Below are 20538 nucleotides of genomic sequence, written 5' to 3' on the forward strand. Positions count from 1 at the left end.
GTCCATATCGCGTAATAAAGGACATGTAGCATTTTTTCACTTGGTTGTTTGATATAATAAGGAAACAAAGTTCCAAATAAATCTATTTTACTAGTTTCTTGTTCCTTGAAGAGGTTGATTTTTCAAGAATTTTGTAACTCCATCCAAACCCCTCTAAATTAACAAATTAGTTAAAAATGAAGCTTGCATCCATAGCCAGGGTACATAGCTTAAGTGAGAGCTGAGCCTAAATTGGCATAAATAAATGGTCGTTTAGCCTTTGATAGATTCCCCAAGTGTTGCATGGTAAAACAATCAAAACCTACAAGAAAGTTTTCAGATGGAAGCACAAGTAACAGTGGAATATGTTCTTATCTGTAAACATTATCGAAGCATATATCTTAACTTTTTAGGTTTTAAGTAATAAACAACATTAGTTATGTCGAAGTCCACCCCTTGAGGTTGGGGTTGATGTTATCATTCTATTGTTCCGCCCAGTCCAAGCTTCTTTTTTTAATATAATCAGCAGCTTTGCCTAGTTCATTTAAAAAAATAGTCTCATATATGAAATTCTTACATTTCAGATAGTACCTAAAGCTTTGCCTTGTATTATCTCCAGGCAGGGCGGATATAAGCCTAGGGCCACTAGAGCCATGGTCCTAGGCGTGAGCCGATTTTTTCCACACCGTAGCTTAAAAAGGCTCAGGTTCAGCGAGCTCCAATTAACCCATTAGTGGCCCTAGGCGTCAGCTTGGCCCAGCTCCACCCCTGTCTCCAGGCATATGTAGCTACTCAAATTCACCTCAAACAGTTAAGTTAACCCCATAATTTCTATCCGCCCACAAAAAGTGATGTAAGAGAAAAATAAATTGAAAGCAATTTCCTCACCGTGTGGACCACATTCTATGTTCAGTGTTCAATTCCTTAAGCGTGTATCAAGATATGTGTCGGTTATACTTTTCTAGTACTTCCATAATTCGGTTCAAACCCCCTCTAAACAAACAAACTATGTGAATATAAACAGACCATCTTATCATCTAAGAACATTTGGTTTTCCACGGGAACAATGTCAAGTTGAACAAGTTTATTTGTTGGCTCAAGAACCATGCATGAGTGACGCCCCACCTGCCTGATCAAGTTGAGGTTTGAGAACAGGTAATTCATCCATCGATCCAACCATTGGGCGTAACCGTCTCTAGTTGTGTCGTCTCCTAGCATTTCCTTTTGTTTAGTTCGGCACCCACTTAGATGGCCCGTTTCTTTGTCTTGCGACCTTAAGAACCCTTGCACGTGTGCCCTATTTCTGTACGGTTCAAAAGAGTTGAGATTCGCGCGTCAGCTGAGCTGTAAACGTCTCCAACTGACATAATCAGATAATTAGTGAGAAGAGAAGTAGCGATGAACAAGGAACCGTGACAGAATATATTTTTTTTCTTCTAATTTTAATTAGATCGTCGCTGTCCAAAGTGATAAAATAAGTGGTGTGAAACACCCAGCTTGAGCCAAGTGTGCCACGCTAGAGTACCTTCACTAGTTCTTCCAACTTCCAAGTAAACGACCAGTTCCACGGTTGGCCGTTGCACGACGAATAGGCGCGACATTCAGAGAAATTCCATTTCAATTTTTGTATTCTTACATATGAAAACTATATGTCTACATTTATCTCAAACAAAATAATAGTATTATAACTTTATTAGGCTTTGCAAAACATCGATGAAATGCATGATAGTATTGTAACTTTGGCAAGTTTTGCAATGAGGTGAGGAACCTATCTCTTCGCCCCCAACATTTTTCTGTGGCATTCTGTTGCATTGACCAGGCATAAAAATTGAGTACATTATTTTGTGCATATAAACCAATGCAATCATATAGCTGGTCGCATGCTGACCTACAAGAATTCTCTAGCTTGCTACACATAACACATGGTATACTCAAGTACTTATTTGTAAATTAACCTAGAACATCCCATCCCTAGTGACAGATCACAAGCAACCGACACATTATACTTCCATTCCATTCCATTCTCTACTTTGATTATATATAGACACACACGCCTAGTCACTAACACAGAGCACAAAGAAGAACTGAAGGAGGAAGAAGAAGAGGAACTGAGGAAGAGGAAGAGGAGACCTCTTGATCGACGACAGCGGCAGCAATGTCGACGTATCTCAAGAAGCCACCCTCCTACTACACCGTCTCCCTCATCGTCCTCCTCCCTCTCACCCTCTTATGCCTCACCTTCCTCCTTCCGTTGTCCACCTATCTGAGCAACCCGCTCGCCACGGCCGCAGCTGCCAGCGGCGCCTGCGGTGCTGGCACTGCCGGCGTCGCCGCCAACCGTGCCGCACCAGCGGCCGAGGACGACGACGGTGTTGCTGCTGGCCAGCGCCGCCCGGGGCTGAGCGTCCTCGTCGGCGTGCACACGATGCCCGGGAAGCACTCCCGGCGCCACCTCATCCGCATGGCGTACGCGCTGCAGCAGACGCCGGCGCTCCGCGCCGCCGCGCGCGTCGACGTCCGGTTCGCGCTCTGCGCGCGCCCGATGCCGCCGGAGCACCGCGCGTTCGTGGCGCTCGAGGCCCGCGCCTACGGCGACGTGCTGGTCCTCGACTGCGCCGAGAGCGCGGAGCAGGGGAAGACCTACACCTACTTCGCCAGCCTGCCGGCGATGCTCGGCTCCGGCGGAGGCGATGCCCGGCCGTACGACTACGTGATGAAGGTGGACGACGACACGTTCCTCCGGCTGGACGCGCTGGTGGAGACGCTCCGCGCGGCGCCGAGGGAGGACATGTACGGCGGCGTGGGGCTCCCATTCCACGACCGGGAGTTCCCGCCGTTCATGCTCGGCATGGGCTACCTGCTGTCGTGGGACCTCGTCGAGTGGATCGCCACCTCCGACATGGTCAGAAGGGAAGCCATGGGTAGGCACTTGCACTCCTTTTTTCTTTTTCTTTTTAAAAACCTTTGGGTTATTGACGACTAATATAATACGGTACTGCATGCATTTCTCATGAAAATTAAATATTGTCGGAACATTATTATTATATTATATTTGTAACAATTTTTAGTAACTCATGCATATTCAGGGGTGGAAGATATGACCACAGGGAAGTGGCTGAACATGGGCAACAAGGCCAAGAACAGGGTGAACATTTTCCCCAGGATGTATGACTACAAGAGTGCCAAAGGTGAGGACTTCTTGGAGAACACCATTGGGGTGCACCAGCTGAAGCAGGACTTGAGGTGGGCGCACACGTTGGAGCACTTCAATCTCACGAGGTTGGAGCCCTCCAGCAAGCTACACCGTTTCTAGAGAGGGGACTCCTCAAATAGTCAAATGGTTTTGTGAAGAATATGTAAATTCATTGGGGGCATTGTTGATAAGTGGCGTGAGGAATTAAATATCTAGGGTTGTTGATATGTTTCTTGACATATATAAAATTGATGGCTTCAGCTCATCATTCTAAGCTACACAACCTACACAGTTTGCGAGAGCAACTTTTTACATGTAGAAGCCCATGATTCAAAGGTTATCCAATATTCTAAATGACAAGTGTGACGGCAAGTATCATGACACTGGTTTTGTTACTGACATGGCATCCTGCCGTGCTTACAACTAATCTTCAATATGAAGGTTAATTACTATCTATCATTCAACAATATTTACACGATAAAAACAAATTCGAACAAGCTTATTACATAGACATAAGTGGTGAAATCATACAGAGACGAAATACCAGATATGTCTTTGCAACAAAACCTCCTATAGAAGAATTTGTTTTTTTTTTTTTGAAACATGGGTGTTTTATCGTGGCTTCTGCAATTTTCCCACAAATTTATGGCTCTCGAGTCTCGCCACAACGTCAGGCGACCATGAACTCGACATGTACTTCTTCAGCACTGACTCAACACACAACATGAAGAGCAACGTGTCCCCAAACATGGAGACAAGTGCTACAAAATTGCCCATGCATGAAAAATGAAAAAAAAAAAGTGCCACGGAGAAGTAGCACAATTTCATCAACAAAAATACACGACAATACATGTTGTGTTGGCTCGATATTCATGGGCCACTTATTAAATAAATTTTATTTGTGTAAGGTGGCGTTCATGATCTCATACGGTGCCTGACCTCCCATCGGCGTTTGGAAGGAACGACGCTGATGAGGCGTGCGCTTGGACCTGCAGACGGGGCAGTTGGCTTTGCACTCGTCCTTTGGAAAGAAACATGGGGGATTTCGCCCTTCAGGCTCGCAGCAATAGCAATGTACCCCCGTAGAACATCCCGTCTTGGTGCAAAAAACGAGGTCACAGCTCTCAGTGTCATCCCGTTGCTGTTGTTGAGGACGACCTGCGGCTACGGCAATTTCTTTGCATCTTCAGGCCGGCCATCAACCCATAACACAATGATATGATGTGTATCATAAATTTGATCACTTACACTGGCCAGTCGATCCAAAGAGGACGATATGCAAGAAGAATGTGGCCATCAGGTACACCAAGCTGTTGCAACGACACCTCCCCCCTCATATTGGATCGTTTTAGTGAGTTGAGCTGTGGAGCAAGATCCAATATGTTGCACACAACAGGGTTGCATTTTCATGGGTCTATATACAAGTAGAGTTGTGGGTCTACATTGAAACGTATAACCTGCAGCCAGCTCGACCTAATCTGTGCAACCATGATCAAGTATTTCCTTGTTTTGCGAGGCATGTGATCAATTGTTCCTTGTTTTGTTCCTTGTTTTCTGCAAGGCAAGATGATAAATTATTTCTCGTTTTGCAAGGCAACCATGATCATCCAGTTACTCCATCCAGCCACAACTACTTGACTCTATTAACTTTTTGATCTTTGAGTTTAACTTTGTCCACTACTTTTTTCTTATTAGAATTTAGTTATAGAATCTAACAAATACAATGTTATGACAATACTTTTTAAGATAAATCTGCACATGAATTTTATGTTTCCAAACTGAATATTTTGAAAACAATTGATGGTAACAGCTTCAAAAGTTTGACCTGATTTTAGTCAAAGTCTCAAGCTTTTTTTTTTCGCTGGAGGTTTTTTTACTAGGCAACATGATCAATAACACTGTTTTGCGCGAGCATGGTCTCTCCGTGTAGCAAGCTCTAAGTTTGTCTGATGTTTGCAGTGCCTGGAAATTATGTGTTTCTTGAATGGGCAGGCATATTGATCAGTGCCAAAATGTCGATGGAGCACAAAGAATTAACACATCACTTCCACTAAGCTTGGATCGTTTATCTATCATGGAATAAACTTACCCAAAAAGCCATTTGAATGGCACGAGAAACAACATTATTCAGCTACTGCTAGTGGCACATGGATTGAACATCAGTTCAGTCTACAAGCAAACGTTGGCTCACAAGATATACATTTCTATTCACCCCCACTTGAAAAGAGAATCCCAGATGACGCACATAGAGATACAGTCATCTTTGATGTTAGATACAAAACTTGTTTGCGTACTAGGATGTAGGATCGATTAATCCATGTGCAGTTTAACTCCAACGAGCAATGTCAAGTTGTTTCAGTCCACTGCCTGCCTCTATTTGTCGACGACCAATACAAAAAATTTCCAGGTAGCAGGCCTGGATACATTCCTCTATTCACAGTTACACAGAATGAACGCACATACAACAACCAACCTGTATGGTTGAAATTACAAGGCAACATTATTGGCTAACGTTACAATTAACCTTTAGGAAGTCAAGGTACAGAACTCTCGAGTCCATCTGAGGAATTCAGCTCTCATCCCATTGTGCCCATCATGGTTGTTTACCTTATTCCATGGGGATGCTTTCTCAACCACCTGATTTGCAAACATAGGCTCACTTCCAAATGGTGGGCCAAGATCACCACTTCGGTCTTGGTATCCGACTGCAGAAATCGATAGATCTGGCCCCTTCCTCTCGCTGCTCTATTCACACGACAGTTTGACCTAAGGGACCGCAGAGGTTTAATAGGTTCCTTTCTCCAGCATGCGCCGATAGTTGTTGGTCATAATCAACTCACCATGTGAGTAACAGATTGAATTGAGCCATTCCAGCTTTGAACTTTGGCAAATGCAGCACCGGAATAGAATGCTAGATCCTAGATGGACCTTCATCTTGGGGCTGGAGTTTTTCTAGTTCTTCTTGAATCATTGGGCTTGCGTTCAGCACTTGACTGCCCCTGCGGCTGTTTAGAACTTCTGGTTTTGCTCCGGCTAGTTTCAGTTGTGCGAGAAGAGGACGAACGTTGGTTCACCCTAAATCCTGTGCGCTTTGCAGTTTCTGGCTTCAACATAGCCCTCGCTGACCGAGAAGAAACTTGCAATTTCTGCATTGAACTTGTACCTTGTTTATCCATTTGAACAGATCCTTGTTGGATTTGACTCTGGTCATTGTTAACATGGAATTCCCCACAAATAACTGATGCTGAGATGCCCTGAACAAGGAAATATCTAAACGCATCAGCAAATCAGAAGAAAAACAGAAAATTGAAATAAAAAAAAGTGACAAGCAGAGAAGAAAATTTCAAACAAATTAACTACAACCAGGAAAAGAATTGTGACTTCTGCAACAATCATCTATCATATAACATTCAAGAAATATGCCTTTTTAAGTAGATTACTCCAAGAATGCAAAACCAATCATGTAAGTTTAAATTCCTGGCATGTTAAAGCAGAATAAAGCAATAACAAAAAAAAAAGAACATCGTTAACAATGGGATGTCAATTTTTTTAAGAAAAATCCATAATACAATGGCACACTAGGATCATGAACTATAATGCTAACAGATGTATCTGTAATCATCACCTTTTTCTGAATTGGAGAGGCTTCTGTACCCTGAACTTGCTCCTCTTCAGAATCATCCATTTCCTCACATTCAAACTCAACATGCTGGCTGTCTTCCTCAGAATCACTTAATTCTTCTTGTTCCATCACAATCCCTTGCATTGATTCTTCATTAGGCTCTTCAATGCAATGATGAGAACAGGAATTTAGAACCTCTAGCTCTGGCATACCAGCTTTGTCCTTCCTAGAAACTTCATCTTGAACATTTGATTTGCTAAAAGTACCTCTTAAGTCATTCGAATCTTTTATCTCCGTTGGAGAACATAAATGAATGTTCAAGTCAATACTGGTTTCCCTTTCAGAAGGGCTTGTGGATGCTTGCCCAGGTGTTGACTGGTCATCTACTGGTGCTTGCCTCATATTATACTCAGACTGATTAACAGATTGATGGTAGTCACCTTCTGGTACTTCATCATGCACCTCAACTTCAGTTCTTTGCAAGAGAGGATGGAAGTCAATAGTGTTAGCATTTGCAGTACCGTTTTCAGTGGAACCTGAAATCTGGTTGTTACTTCTCTCAACTTGAACTTTCTCAAAGGGGAAAAGATCATATTTTCTTGACTGATTAATAAGATTTTGGACTGGATGACTGTATGATGAAACCACATCTTGAGGATACTGAAACAGCAAAGGATGCATCTGCAAATCTTGCTCAGCACCATCTTCTGTAGTATTTTCATTAGAGATCCCATTCTGCTGCAATCTAGAATTAGCTCTGTGATCAGGAAACAGATTTAGCTGTCTGTAAGCACTTTCGGTATAGGTTAGAGGTGGCACAGGAGCTGCATTATCTGAGGTGCCATGAAAGTGGGTTGCATTTGGATGAAATGCCACCTGAGATAGGACACGGACAGAAGGAGGAAGGTTCACAGGTGGCAAGTCTGGAGCCAACTTGACCACACAACTACCTTTCTCTTTACTCACTTGGGAAGCTTGAAGTTGATCCAGAGAGCCACATGATACCACTGGAGCTGTAGTGGAAGGTGCTCTCACATATGAAGGGCCATCAGAGGGGCAGAACATTAAAGGTATATATGAGGTGGTTACATCAAGGCGTGTACCACTTCCTTTCTGTGGTTCAATGTAACCACATGTAGTGCCACATTCTTCATCGAGGCCTGTGCCTGACTGCATCATCATGTTTTTTCCAGCATTTCTTGGTAAAGGCAGCTGACAAGGCATCATGTTAATGCTTCTACTATCTGTGTCTTCCAAAAATGCTTCATTGACATATGAATCATCATCATTTTCAACATCCTCAGAAGCATTGTAATCAGCCTGTAATGAAAGCATTACAAAGTATGCTCAACGACATAATCGTAGATGGATTTTAAGATATTATTTGAATATCTTTCGAGTTAAAAAAATACTAACCTCTTGCCCACGGACTACTCGTGAATCAGGCATTGATGCTCTCAGCTTTCTCCTCTTTGCTTCATATGTTCGCCTTCTTTCTTTTTCAGCATCACTTTTAGTGTAAGATTTCTGAACTCCACTTGCAACTCTCCATTGACGTTGGAGAAGTGAAGGATCCCTATGTGGCACTACAAACTTCCAAACTGATGTCCAATCATTTTTGAAGATCCTCAGTCCCTGAAATCAACAACAGGTACAGAAGAAAATAAGCGATAGAAAAAAAGATGAAAAACAGAAGATAGCCTGTAGTCACAAATTATCACCTCCCGGATACATTCCTTCTCCTCAACTGTCAATGGAGATGTCTTCATACGGCGCACCTCCTGAATTAATTCAGATAAGAATATAGTTAGTTTGGAAGGCAAGTTAGTTTATGCTGATGGCTTCTATTCAGAGATTACTTCAATGAGCTCAAAATCTCCCCTCCTGATGGCTGAGTATAAAGAAACACTAACGAAGGAACACGTAGACAAACTCTTTTACAACATATATACATATTTGAAAAATTTAGTAGCTTGAATCATATAGCGCCATGAACAAGAACAAGCAGAGTAACATGCATCCCTGATAGAACTGGTTAAAAATCATGTTTCAATTTTCTACTGAATATGATATTAAATAAAATGTATGGTCCATAATATCAAAGTTTGTGTTTCCGTAATCATGTCAAGAAATTTAAATAACATACTACTGTTTTGTTGGCACATAAGCAAAATGGTATAGAAATCAGAACGAGAATATATCAAAATTATCAACAGGTTAAGTGCTGCTGCAGGAACTTCACTACCTACACAACACAGGGTTCCATAAAAGACTCACTTTATTGTTTACAGACCAGTTACGAACCAGAACTTCAATATACTACATGATACAGAACAAGAATAACATACTACTATTTTGTTTGCATCAACTATTACACTATACTATGCAATTCGATAAATACCTTGAACACACTGTTTGAACCAATCAGTTAATGGAAAAGGTCAACATACTTACCTTAACTGGATTATCAGGGGCTTTGGAGGAGCTACGATTCTTTTGTCTCACAAATATCTGCACCAAAGAAGTTATTTCACTCAGCAAGCATAAAACACAAGTCCACAACAAGGAATTCTCAAAGATTATGAGCAACTACCAACTTAAGACAATAAACTAAACAACAGGCATTACTTGTTTGTACAATCAAAGTTAGCAAATTAAATTGGCAACCAGACCTTTGTGACAATAAAATGTATTTCAGAATCTTTACTGAAAGAAAAAGACCTGCTTTGGCAGTACTGAGAACATACATGAAAGTTTAGGCCACGAGTAATGCCAGCAAGGTGAAAAATGTTGACACGTCAATTAAGTCAAAACAACACTTTTCGTAATACAGATTCCTTAAAAGCATTTCATGCTCTTCATTATCCTCATAAATTTTCACTAGATTGAGTAATGCAACCACAATATTCACCAAACAAATCATAAAAAAAATTAAAGCATACCAACTATTGATTATGCCTGACAAATCATAAAAGGAAATAAAAATCTTTTGAATCTTGCAGCAAAATTTTGCAAGTGCAAAATGAGTAACAGAAAAATACCTGATGATTTGATTTACAAGGAAGAAAGCGCTTTTGTATTGCTCCCCAGTCATTATTATATTCCTGAATTCCTAGAGCTAATAATCTGCAGGCAGATAACATACTATTGAAATAACCATGAAACAAAAGTGATAGGCATCATATCAAGTACATAATTGAGAAGGGTAATACATGACTTTTATGCAGGTGGTAATAACAATGCAGCAACCTTAATACCATTAACCATACAAAAGGAAAGTAGAACATAAAGATGAAAGGAATAGCAATGGTAGAGCAGCTGGGGAAGTTAAGAGTTTACGACACAAATTGCATAAACCGATGCCACTAATACAGAATAAAAAAAAGGTGTGCAACTCAACAAACTACAAAAGCTCTGCATTCAGCAATCTTGATTTACTATGTTCTGAAGTCAAGGTGGCATGGAAGTATTCAAATCCACGGCTATGATAAAATTAAGAGCATGATGGACGCATTTCAAAAGAAATGTTGGAGAAGATGTAAAGCGCACCTGTCCTCTGCATCAGTGAAAAGCACTCTATTGGCCATAGCTGCAGGAGGTGGCTTATGAGGAAACAATGCAAAATTGAAAAGTGAAAAGAATCTCTGTGCTAATCTTGCAATGTCAGCTGGAACAAGAGCAACTGTGTCCTTTTTAGTATTCTCAAGCAGGGTAGCAGCTAATGATTTCTTCTGCTGTAACTGCCCAGATGAAACAGATGTATCTTGAGAAATGTTGCTTGCTTCTTTGCAATTGTTAATCACTGGTGAAGGAAATAGAGGCTCTTTCCTGCGATTTTTGTCAGCAGTGCCATCCACATGACTTTTTCTATGCTTCACGACAGCTGTACATTCAATATGAAAGCAAAGTTAAAGTGGTGGCAAACAAAATAAACAGAAGGTAAAAAAAGGAGCCATGTAGCGATCTTGAACTTACCTGTTGCCACATCACTTAAATAACCGAGGGCGAACTGAAGCGGTGCGACATCAAGGATAGATATAACAGGACTCTTGATTAATGGCATCCATTGGCATTGTGAACTCTCAGAAGAAACAAGACTAGATGAGAGATGCTGCGATTCAAAAAAGATATGCCGATGAGGAGCACTCCTAGCCAATGCTTGATCACGAGAGCCAACCAACTCAACTATCATCTTTTTTATATTATTAGCCACATCTTGTTTAGATGGATCAAGAACACATAGGGAAAAGGTTTGGATCAGGAGCTGAGCATGCTCATATATCAATACATGCAGTTGGCCAAGTTGCTGATCAGTAAATCCACAAACTAAAGGTGCACAAGTTACCAGTGCCAATGATGAAGGGAAAAGGGCATTCTGGGTAGGATATTGCCATCCAAAAGCATGTGCAGGAGTCACCACTGCAGTTGGAACATATGGCAGAATTGGTCTTAAATGAGTTTTATTGGATTCGTAACGATAGCTACCTGCCCCAGGCAACTCGGTGAATGGCCGCCTCTGCCTAGTCTGAGGCCTACGGCCATCTTTCCCCTTTTTACCATTTGTGTCATCATAGTTCTCAGTATTTTCATCACCATCACTTTCTAAGGCCTCCTCAATCTCAAGCTCAAAGTCTGCATCATTATCATCTTCATCCTGGTTTTCGTCCCCCTGGCACGCCTGTGTGTCATCGCCAACACCAGACAGGACAGATGCAAGAAACTTGCGGTATTCCTCTTCCTCATCGACATTCTGCAGATCACCATCATCATCTGACTCCTGGAGAAAGGTCTCTAATTCCTCAAGTGAATAGTTTGCTAGTGAGTATCTTGCTCTCGTCCGTCTGCAAATTGCATCTTCCTCACTAGCTTCCAGAGGGTGATGAGAGTTTTGCACTGTTGGAGAGCAAGTGGCTTCGCCTGGTAAAACATCCTTTTCCAATTCATTCAAGCGACCTTCATCATTCTCAATATTAACCTGGGTTGATGTTTTTTCTGGAAATATTTCTTTGACAACATCTTTAGATGACAATCTAGTTTGAGGAAGTGCACAGTCACTTGTGTTTTCATTAACTATGCTATTCTGCAGATACATCCCGCTACTTGGCCGCTTGTCAGAACTATGTTCCTCGCATTCTGCTTCTGAAGTAAGGCTTGATGAGGTCTCAGACGGAGATCCTTCCCTAAGAAAAGGGTTAAAATCCACATCATCATCCTCAACGTCATCGTCAACTTCCATATTTGATTTGCTACAGTAGGATTTCCTACAACCTGCCATCCACAATGTCTAAATAGTTGTGTTAGTGATTTATGTGTTGCACTTTGTAAGAAAAAAGGGGACAAGAGCATACAATGGTAAAACTATAGCATAATACAAAGATATGAACAGGCACCCATGTAAGATGGTATTGCTCAAAATTTGGGTTACACTAAGCACCCACATAACCAATGTTTTATTGGCACATAGCAACAACATAATTGTGAGGTGTTTAAATGGCCCCTTTATAGCCGAATAGCAGGCATAACGCACTCATCTATATTTGGAAAAATATTAAGTTTTCAAATAGGTCTAAGCCAAACATCCAAATATAAATTGTAAAGAGATTACATCATAGATATGACAATATAAAACCATAAAGAGAAATATCACCAATACTATTTAAGGATGAAGATGATGACATAAAGCTTCAATATTGGAGAATGTATTGTGCAAAATTATGAAAAATAAATTTAAATGCAAGACGGTAAGATTATGCAGAAAGGAAGTGACTGCTTCATATTAAAATTTATTTAAAATACATTTGTACAAATGAAAGCAAAGGGTGGGCCTCGTGCAGTGGTAGAGTTTCTCCCACTTGTATCCTGGGGGTCCGGGGTTCGAATCAGCCTCCTTGCAAAATAAGCGAGGGTCTAACTAGAAATTCCCTTCCCCAGACCTCGACTTGTGTGGGAGCCTAGGTACGCCCCTTATTTGTATGAATGGCACTACATACTACATCCTATGGCTGATGCAGCGGGCTCGTTGGTTACACAGCTGTATCGAACACTTTAAAAGCTGCTACCAGCAACACAAACGGAGTTCGTTTTAACACGCTTTAATGCACAATCCAGGTAACGCAGTTTGTGAAACAGAGGACAAATTAAGACAAGCATTCCAGCCTATCCCTTTTTAGGTAATAGTTATGTTCTGACATGACCAACTTAATATATGCTAAACTCAAATGAGAACCTAACAACGTGCCAACTGAATCCACAACTGGTAATCTTCGTGCCCTTCCAAATGCCGCAACTCTCTAACACAATAAAATGCTGTAGCACAATAACATTCCAACAACCTTTTCTCCAAATAATAACAGCTAAAAGCCACCAGAAAAAACAGGGGGCAGACAGGGGATGAGTGGCAATATCGCTCGGACAAAGGCCGGCGGGGTGCAGACTCCAGTTAGATGAGCAGATTGCGGCCAGGGGTGGACTCAGGGTGAAGGCCCATTTTTCCCCCGGAGAAAAAACTGAACAAGCACCTCAACTGGGAGCCAAAAGGCGTGGCATCAACTGACATTGATCGACCTTGCACGCTAAAGAGCAGGAATACGAACGTAATCGAACCAAGGATCGATGGGTTGGCCTCCTAGGGAACGACGCGGCACACAATTCGGCAACCAACAGAATGGAGACCGAATTTTTCGTACTTGATAGGGAACAAGAGACATCCACCCCCAAGAGAGCTAGGGTTACTTACCCACGGAAGAAGAACACGATCCACGCCCGGATGGGTCTCAACTCCACACCACTAGAATACCGGAGGAGTACGCTGCGGCCGCGGCGTCTGCGGACTCAGGAGCGGCGCCGGAGGGAGGCCACACCGGCGTCGAGCTCGGCCGCGCCGGAGGGAGGCTGTGGGTGCGCGCGTGCAGAAGTCGGAGGGAGAAGAGGGCGCCCGCTTCGGGTGTTTCCTTATTTTTTTTTCACTCTCCTTCTGATTGGGATTCTGACACGACAAATCGGTGCCTGGGACCACTGTCAGTGACACAACACGGGATAAGACATCCGATTTGCAATTGGGCCCATCATATATTGCCGAACCGGCCCATATTGGCCCAGATGGGAAGACGAGAAAAGGAAGCCCATTAACGAACCGGCCCGTTTAGCCTCGCGACCTTAAACCCTAGCTTCCCCCGACTCTCCCTTTGAGACATCCTCACCGTCCATTTGTGTCTGCAAGTTGATCCAGGCCGTTGGTCTCTCCGTCCTCTGCTACATATAAGCCGCCTCCGGCGCGCGCCGTCCCAGCGTCTACCCCCAACCTGCGCGAGCTCTCTTCTCCGGCGGCGGAAGCGGAAGGAAGCAGGCGGCAACAATGGTGAAGGGACGCACGGGGCAGCGCGTGAGGCTCTACGTCCGGGGCACCATCCTCGGATACAAGAGGTGAGCTCCGCGTCTTCCCCGTCTCCGGAGCCCGGATCTGGCCATTTCTTGGCGCGATTTCAGCTAACTGTGGTGGTGGTCGTCGTCGTCGTGCAGGTCCAAGTCGAACCAGTACGAGACCACGTCTCTGGTACAGATCGAGGGGGTGAACACCAAGGAGGACGTCGCGTGGTACGCCGGGAAGCGCATGGCGTACATCTACAAGGCCAAGACCAAGAGCAGCGAGACCCGCTACAGGTGCATCTGGGGCAAGGTCACCCGCCCGCACGGCAACTCCGGCGTCGTCCGCGCCAAGTTCAAGTCCAACCTCCCCCCGGAGTCCATGGTCAGTGACCCGCTCGCTCCTGCTGCTCCCACTATACGTTGTGTTATGTGTTGCCTCCCAATTGATGCTCTGTGCTGATGCTGGTTGCTATGTGTTGGGTGCAGGGGCGCAAGGTCAGAGTGTTCATGTACCCGAGCAGCATCTGAGGTTAGTATCGATCGATTGCTGATCATCTTGTATTTGTTTTGATGGTGGTTGATAGTGAATTTCTTGCCTGTGGTCTAGTGATGGGAGAATGTTCTATTTGTGTTTAGATTGCGTTTACCATTTTGCTCTTAGATCCTTGACCTAGGACAGTAGGTTAAACGCGTGGTAGGTTTTGATTCTTTAATTTTTGTTGTTTAGGAGGCACACTCCTATTTAGTTTTTTTGTAGCAACAAACGTTGTCTATTATGCTCATTTTGATTTTGATCATGACTTCGATTTTGAGTTAGTTTCTTTGCTGATGAAGCATCGCTGAGTATTGTTTGAACATTTAAAACTGTTTGCTGATTTAGGATGGTTAGGTTTTTGCTGTTCTTTAGATGTCTTACTGCTACCATGTAAATGCACAATATCAGTGGCTGATTTCATAGTTATTATTACACTTGCATTCTGAACATTGTTTTTCCAGTTGTTTTCTTTCACGAAGTGTTTATTTTTGCCATTTGGTTATGTGATTTTCTTTGCATTTGCGCTCGTCCATGTTGTTTAGCATCAGTTCTATTGTTTTATCTCCCTGTATAGGATATGGTGGTGCCTGTTTCAAACAATTTAGGCTTATTAGTTTTCTTTGTTTTATTTATAGTAGTGCAAATAATATTTCTGGTTGTAGTACTGATGTTTAGATGATGTTATATGTTTTTTTTAAACTGTAGACTAGTTGTAAACTTGTAGGGTTACCAATGTGCTATATTCTATTTTCTTTAATGAGTGTCTGAATTGCATGGTGTATCATGATGTGAAATATTTCAGCTACATGGTGTATCCCTTCACTAATAATGCTTTCTGTTCTTGTTTTGTGAAATGCAGGTTCTGTTGGAGTAGGAATGGTCATGCTTATTTCTTCCCTTGAGCTGAAAATGCCATGTTTTGGTGAACCCGTGACGTGTTGGCACCTTAGATTGTTCATGTACTGAGAACCTGTGGAAGTTTTGCCAAAAATTTGTTATGGAACAGATGGACCATTGTCTTAATGTTATGCTAGCACCAGAGCTTATTTGTCCATCAGTTGGTTATTTGATTCTGTTAACAGCCTTATTTTCCCTCATGATCTGCTTGCCGTGTTCGTGCACCATGTATCCACTGCAGTATGGATGTGATGTTTTCGTGCCTGAATGTTTCTGGTTGCTGAAAGGCGTTCATTCAGTGTGTTTAGAATCTATTGGTGCTGAGGAATCTGGTTTTACTGAAAAAAGGATTTAGGATAGTATTCTTATAGTTGTATTAAGCAAAATTCATAGAATAACAATTAGATCTAATAATGGATCCATGCAGCGGCAACCACACTCGCGTGGAGCCGTGGTTCCTGTCTTGTGCCCTCCCCTGACCGCACACTCAGCACAACAGGGGCCTCGACAGGACCGTAAGACTCTTCTATATAGCCTGGCCAGTAGCCAAAAACAGAGTTTACCAACAGACACAAAACCAGCAAGCTCAGCAGCTCACTACTCCAGTATCATCTGACACGCCACCTTTTGAGACCGTCATCCAACTTCCCAATCATCACGTCCATTTTGAAAGCCGCCTTCTCTGCTGGGTACAGCACCTTCCATCGCCGAATCAAGTCACCAGCTTGAAGCCTTGAACGGCACCACTTTCGAATTATTTCACATTATTAGACATGTATGATTAGATTATAATCCCTCTAGATTATATAAACTGAGGCCCTGTTTGGGAGGAAGGTGCTAAAATTTAATCCTAGACTAAACTTTAGCCCTCCTAAATAGAGTGCTAAATTTTAGCCTTTGGGGTGTTTGGGTGAGGTGCTAAATTTTAGCACATGTGTTGATAAAAGACTCATTTACCCCTGTTTTCTCTCCTCTTCTCTACCCCTCCTCTGTTTCTTCCTTCTAAGTGCAAATCTTGCCCACGCCGTCCCGTGCTCGCGCCGGCATCCCCGACTCCGCCGTCCGCACCGGCCTCGGGCGGCGCCAGGGGCGGCAGCACGGTGCTCGTGACAGAGAGGAGCTTGAACCGGCCCCGGAGCGGCGCGGCGGCGCTGCGCACGGCGACGTCCGCGACGACGCCCGACGCGCCCAGGACGCCGATGCCGCGGCCACGGCGGCGCGCGTCCTCGGCGACGCACGCGGACACGTCGGCGCCCGACGCCACCTCGAGGACGCCCTGCTGCTTGCCCTCCGGTGAGGCGCCGGTCGCCGCGGCTGCGGGCGCCGACGCCATGGCCAGCGCCGGCATGGCCACCACTGGATCCGGCCGGAGGAGGCGGGGGCTGGCGCGGAGGCCACGGGGGCGGGTAGGGCCGGCCGAAGGCGGCGGCGGCGGTGAGGCGGAGGCGGAGGCGGCGGGCGGGTGGCGCGGGGCGCAGGGGCGGGCGGCGCGGCGCGGGGCGCAGCGGGCAGCGCGGCGGGCGGTGGGCGGGCGGCGCGGGGCGCAGAGGTCGGGCGGAGGCGGCACGGTGGCGGGCGGAGACGGACGGCGGCGGGATCTGGCGCGGAGGAGAGAGAAGAGCGCGGGGAGGAGAGAGGAGAGGGTACCGGGTGGAATTTTGGAGGAGGGGGACCACTTTTAGCACTTTTAGTCCATTTTAGCACCTCTTGAGAGGCTAATGGATTATGGGAGGCTAAAATTTAGCCCCTCCATTTTAGCCTAGGTGTTTGGGAGCACTAGGGGCTAAAAGTGACTAAAATGGAGGTGCTAAAATTTAGCACCCCCTCCCAAACACCCCCTGAATTATGGTCATTGGTACTACCATAAAAGATCACATTATTTATGATCCAATCATGGTGTTTTACCCTACTACCCATAGATCATAATGCATATTATATAATCTGGGAGGGAAATGAATATAACCTTAGTCCTGCACAACCCAAAATAAAAAAGGGCTAGTTGGATTCATGCCATTACAATTTTCAAAAATTGGAAATTTGCCATCGGTTGTGTCACTGACAGGTGGGAGCCACCTCAGTCACTGACAATGGCATTTTTAAAATTTTTGAAAATCGTAATGGCATGTATGGAATTATCCCGAATAAAAACGTTTATATTTCCAATTTCTACCCAGCACCCACAGGTAAATGGTAATAATCCTCGAGGGTTATTGGGCAGATCAAGAAATTCTTTCACAAAAACCCACACAAAGACTGCAATGGGACAAAGGAAAGAGGATATGATCGGTAGATTAAGGACTGACTACAAAGCTTGTATTGTACTTGACCCTTCCATTTCCTTTTCTTCAAAACTTGCACGGCAGCACGGCTGATTGTTTTTTGAGGAAATGCACGGGTGATTGTAATTTGTCACGAAAAGCCATCCACAAGAAAATCTCTACTTGTAGGGGAATTTTGCACTTCCAATCATCAGATGGGCGATCGACTGTTAGCACGTCCAAAAACGAAAGAAAACCGAGAGCTCGATTTGCATGCCCCCAGGAAGCTCGTCGCCATGACCGGACTTCACCAGGCACACAACGTGTGACATCGACTCCTAGCTGACGACCAGAAACGGAACGAGCCATGGTGATATAGGAATGGCCGTCAAATGACGACGAAATGGTCCAGGTGTACATCCACAAAGAACTGAAGCAGCATTCATCTCAACATTCTTCAGATGACTTTCACGCGCGGCAGACGATCTCCACGAACTTGTCGAAGTTCCTCCTGCACGCGCCGCCGGGCGCGAACGCGGCGGCCACGGCGGCCTGCAGATCCCGCGCCCTGGCCCTCATCCTCACCCCTTCCTCCCCGCGGAGCAGCTCCCCCACGGCGGTGGCCACCCCGGCGCGCGTCATCGTGGCGCCCTCGAAGGCCGCGCCGAACCCCCACACGTGCGCCACGGACCGCGCGTTCATCCGCTGGTCCCCGAAGAAGGGGCGGCACGCCATGGGCACGCCGCTCGCCACGCCCTCCATCACCGACGCCCACCCGGCGTGCGTCACGAACGCGCCCACGGCGGCGTGGCGCAGCACGGCCACCTGCGGCGCCCAGGGCACCACGAGCCCCCCGGACCCGGCGGCGGAGGCGCGGTCGAGGAAACCTGGCGGGAGGAGCGGCCACGAGTCCTCGCGGAGGGACCACAGGAACGGCGCGCCGGAGGACTCCAGCCCCGCCGCCAGCTCACGGAGCTCGTCGGGGCGCGGGGACGCCACCGTGCCGAAGCTCACGTACACCACCGAGCGCGCCGGGTGGCGGTCGAGCCAGGCGAGGCAGCCGTGTGGGTCGTCGGCTGCAGGCGCGGCGGCGGCGGCGGTGTTGGTGTCCTTGGGGAGGAGGAGGTGGTAGGGGCCGAGCGGGAGGCAGTTGGGGAGCAGCTCGGCGAGGGCAGCGGTGACGTCGGGTGGGTCCAGGCCCGGGAAGGTGTTGAGCGCGACGGCGGCGGCGGCGGCGCGCGGGAGGACCTGGCCCATGCGGTGGACGAGGCGGCTGATGACGTAGTTGAAGTCGCCGGAGACCACGCCGTCGGGGAGGTCGCGGACGCGGTAGCTGGCGAGGCCCGGGTGCGACACCAGCAGCTCATCCGCCCTGCTCACGGCTGCGACGACGCAAACGCAAACTCAAAAGCCATTCATCAAGACGAAACCTTTTTGAAATTTGAAACACGATGACGACGGGAGAAGAGAAGAGAAGAGAAGAGGATAGGAGAGAGTCCGGCGAGCGCACCCTGGTCGCCGACGTCGGCCCGGAGCGCGTCGGTGCGGAGGTGCGCCAGGAGCGCGCACGACGCGGCGGTCCACACGGGCACCCACGGCGCGCCCGCCGCGGCGGCAGCCTCCGCCGCGGGCCACACGAACGCGTCGCCCACCACGCAGCTCACCCTGACCCCGCCCGCCGCGGCGCGGGCCGCCTCCAGCCCGGCCTCCACCCCTCCGGCCTCCGCGGCGGCCATGAACAGCTCCATCTGCCGCGGCACCGGCGCTGCAGCCCTCTCCGCCGCAGGAGGCGGCGCCCCGTCCGGGACCTCCACGAAGCGCAGGTTCCCCGGCATCCCGCCAGCGCCGCCGGCCGCCCCGCGGAGCTGCGCGATGGAGGACGCGGTGGAGAGGAACGAGATCGTGGCCCCCGCGGGCGCCGCGGCGGCGGCCAGCGCCCGCGCGAAGGCGAGCAGCACCGCCGCGTGGGAGCTGAAAGGGAACGCCACCACGGCCACGTGCGGCGCCGGCGAGGACGCGGCGGGTGCCATATGGACTCGGGGACGGCGGGTGCCTGATGTGCGGCTTCTGTTGCGGGAGCGGCGCGGCGTGTTTTTAAAGTCGGTGGAAGTGGTTACGCGCGGCGCACCTTCCGGTCGCCGTGAAACGGGCGCTGGAAGTTGAGGTAGCCTGGTGAGCCGGCGGTTAGGTGCGGCGCGGGCACGTGCGATCGGGTGGCGGATCTGTGCGGTGGGGAGGCCCGGCACGTCGCGTGCCCGCGTCCATTTCAGCCACAGAGACTACCAGAGCGCTTCTGCGCGACACTCCTTGGCAACTTGAGTGCGTTGATGGACCCAGCCATGTCTGGCAGACTGGCAGCATGGCACGGGAGTGGGAGGGCGTCTTGGCACGAGCTGGGCACTTGGCAAATGTACAGGATGCTCTATGCGATGAGGGGGAATCACGCAATCAGGCTATACAATTAGCAGTTGATGCCCGCGAATTCTATCCATCTTGTGGAAGGTGGAAGAGCCTCCAACTTCCAATGTTGGAGATTCGTGCAAGCATCCAGAACCGTCCATTGGAGCTCCTCCTCCGCACAACGGAGCTCCCGACGGCTTGAGCGCACATCGCATGGTGGCCGCCGTCACGGGTTCTTTGGGTTCGGGATTGGGGGTGGGGGCCTCTCCGGTGTCCGACAGGTTAGAAG

General features: G+C 46.9%; 4 protein-coding genes across 5 annotated transcripts; 2 read left to right on the forward strand and 2 right to left on the reverse strand.

Moving 5' to 3' along the window:
• Positions 1–1948: 1948 nt before the first annotated feature.
• Positions 1949–3553, forward strand: LOC117853285 (uncharacterized). Its single transcript, XM_034735676.2, has 2 exons — positions 1949–2900; positions 3066–3553. Exons 1-2 carry the CDS (start codon positions 2135–2137, stop codon positions 3290–3292), a joined length of 993 nt encoding a protein of 330 aa, XP_034591567.1. The 5' UTR covers positions 1949–2134; the 3' UTR covers positions 3293–3553.
• Positions 3554–5354: 1801 nt separating this feature from the next.
• On the reverse strand, positions 5355–13739 carry LOC117854009 (uncharacterized). 2 transcript variants are annotated; one of them, XM_034736290.2, is made up of 9 exons: positions 13531–13739; positions 10770–12062; positions 10344–10677; positions 9836–9920; positions 9249–9305; positions 8516–8575; positions 8211–8429; positions 6798–8114; positions 5355–6426 (listed from the first exon to the last, which is right to left on the reverse strand). In XM_034736290.2, the coding sequence occupies exons 2-9, from the start codon at positions 12028–12030 to the stop codon at positions 6103–6105; spliced, it is 3657 nt and encodes a 1218-aa protein (XP_034592181.1). In that variant the 5' UTR covers positions 12031–12062; positions 13531–13739; the 3' UTR covers positions 5355–6102. The 2 variants fall into 2 exon arrangements, with proteins under 2 accessions (XP_034592181.1, XP_034592180.1); XM_034736289.2 differs by having other exon boundaries at positions 10770–12078.
• Positions 13740–14057: 318 nt separating this feature from the next.
• On the forward strand, positions 14058–15748 carry LOC117854010 (large ribosomal subunit protein eL33w). The gene is made up of 4 exons (XM_034736291.2): positions 14058–14216; positions 14313–14541; positions 14646–14688; positions 15554–15748. Exons 1-3 carry the CDS (start codon positions 14149–14151, stop codon positions 14685–14687), a joined length of 339 nt encoding a protein of 112 aa, XP_034592182.1. The 5' UTR covers positions 14058–14148; the 3' UTR covers position 14688; positions 15554–15748.
• Positions 15749–18192: 2444 nt separating this feature from the next.
• On the reverse strand, positions 18193–20180 carry LOC117851582 (anthocyanidin 3-O-glucosyltransferase). The gene is made up of 2 exons (XM_034733418.2): positions 19360–20180; positions 18193–19231 (listed from the first exon to the last, which is right to left on the reverse strand). The coding sequence occupies exons 1-2, from the start codon at positions 19877–19879 to the stop codon at positions 18318–18320; spliced, it is 1434 nt and encodes a 477-aa protein (XP_034589309.1). The 5' UTR covers positions 19880–20180; the 3' UTR covers positions 18193–18317.
• Positions 20181–20538: the final 358 nt, after the last annotated feature.

The sequence above is a fragment of the Setaria viridis genome, chromosome 4 (genome assembly GCF_005286985.2).
Source record: "Setaria viridis chromosome 4, Setaria_viridis_v4.0, whole genome shotgun sequence".
Classification (NCBI taxonomy): Eukaryota; Viridiplantae; Streptophyta; class Magnoliopsida; order Poales; family Poaceae; genus Setaria; species Setaria viridis.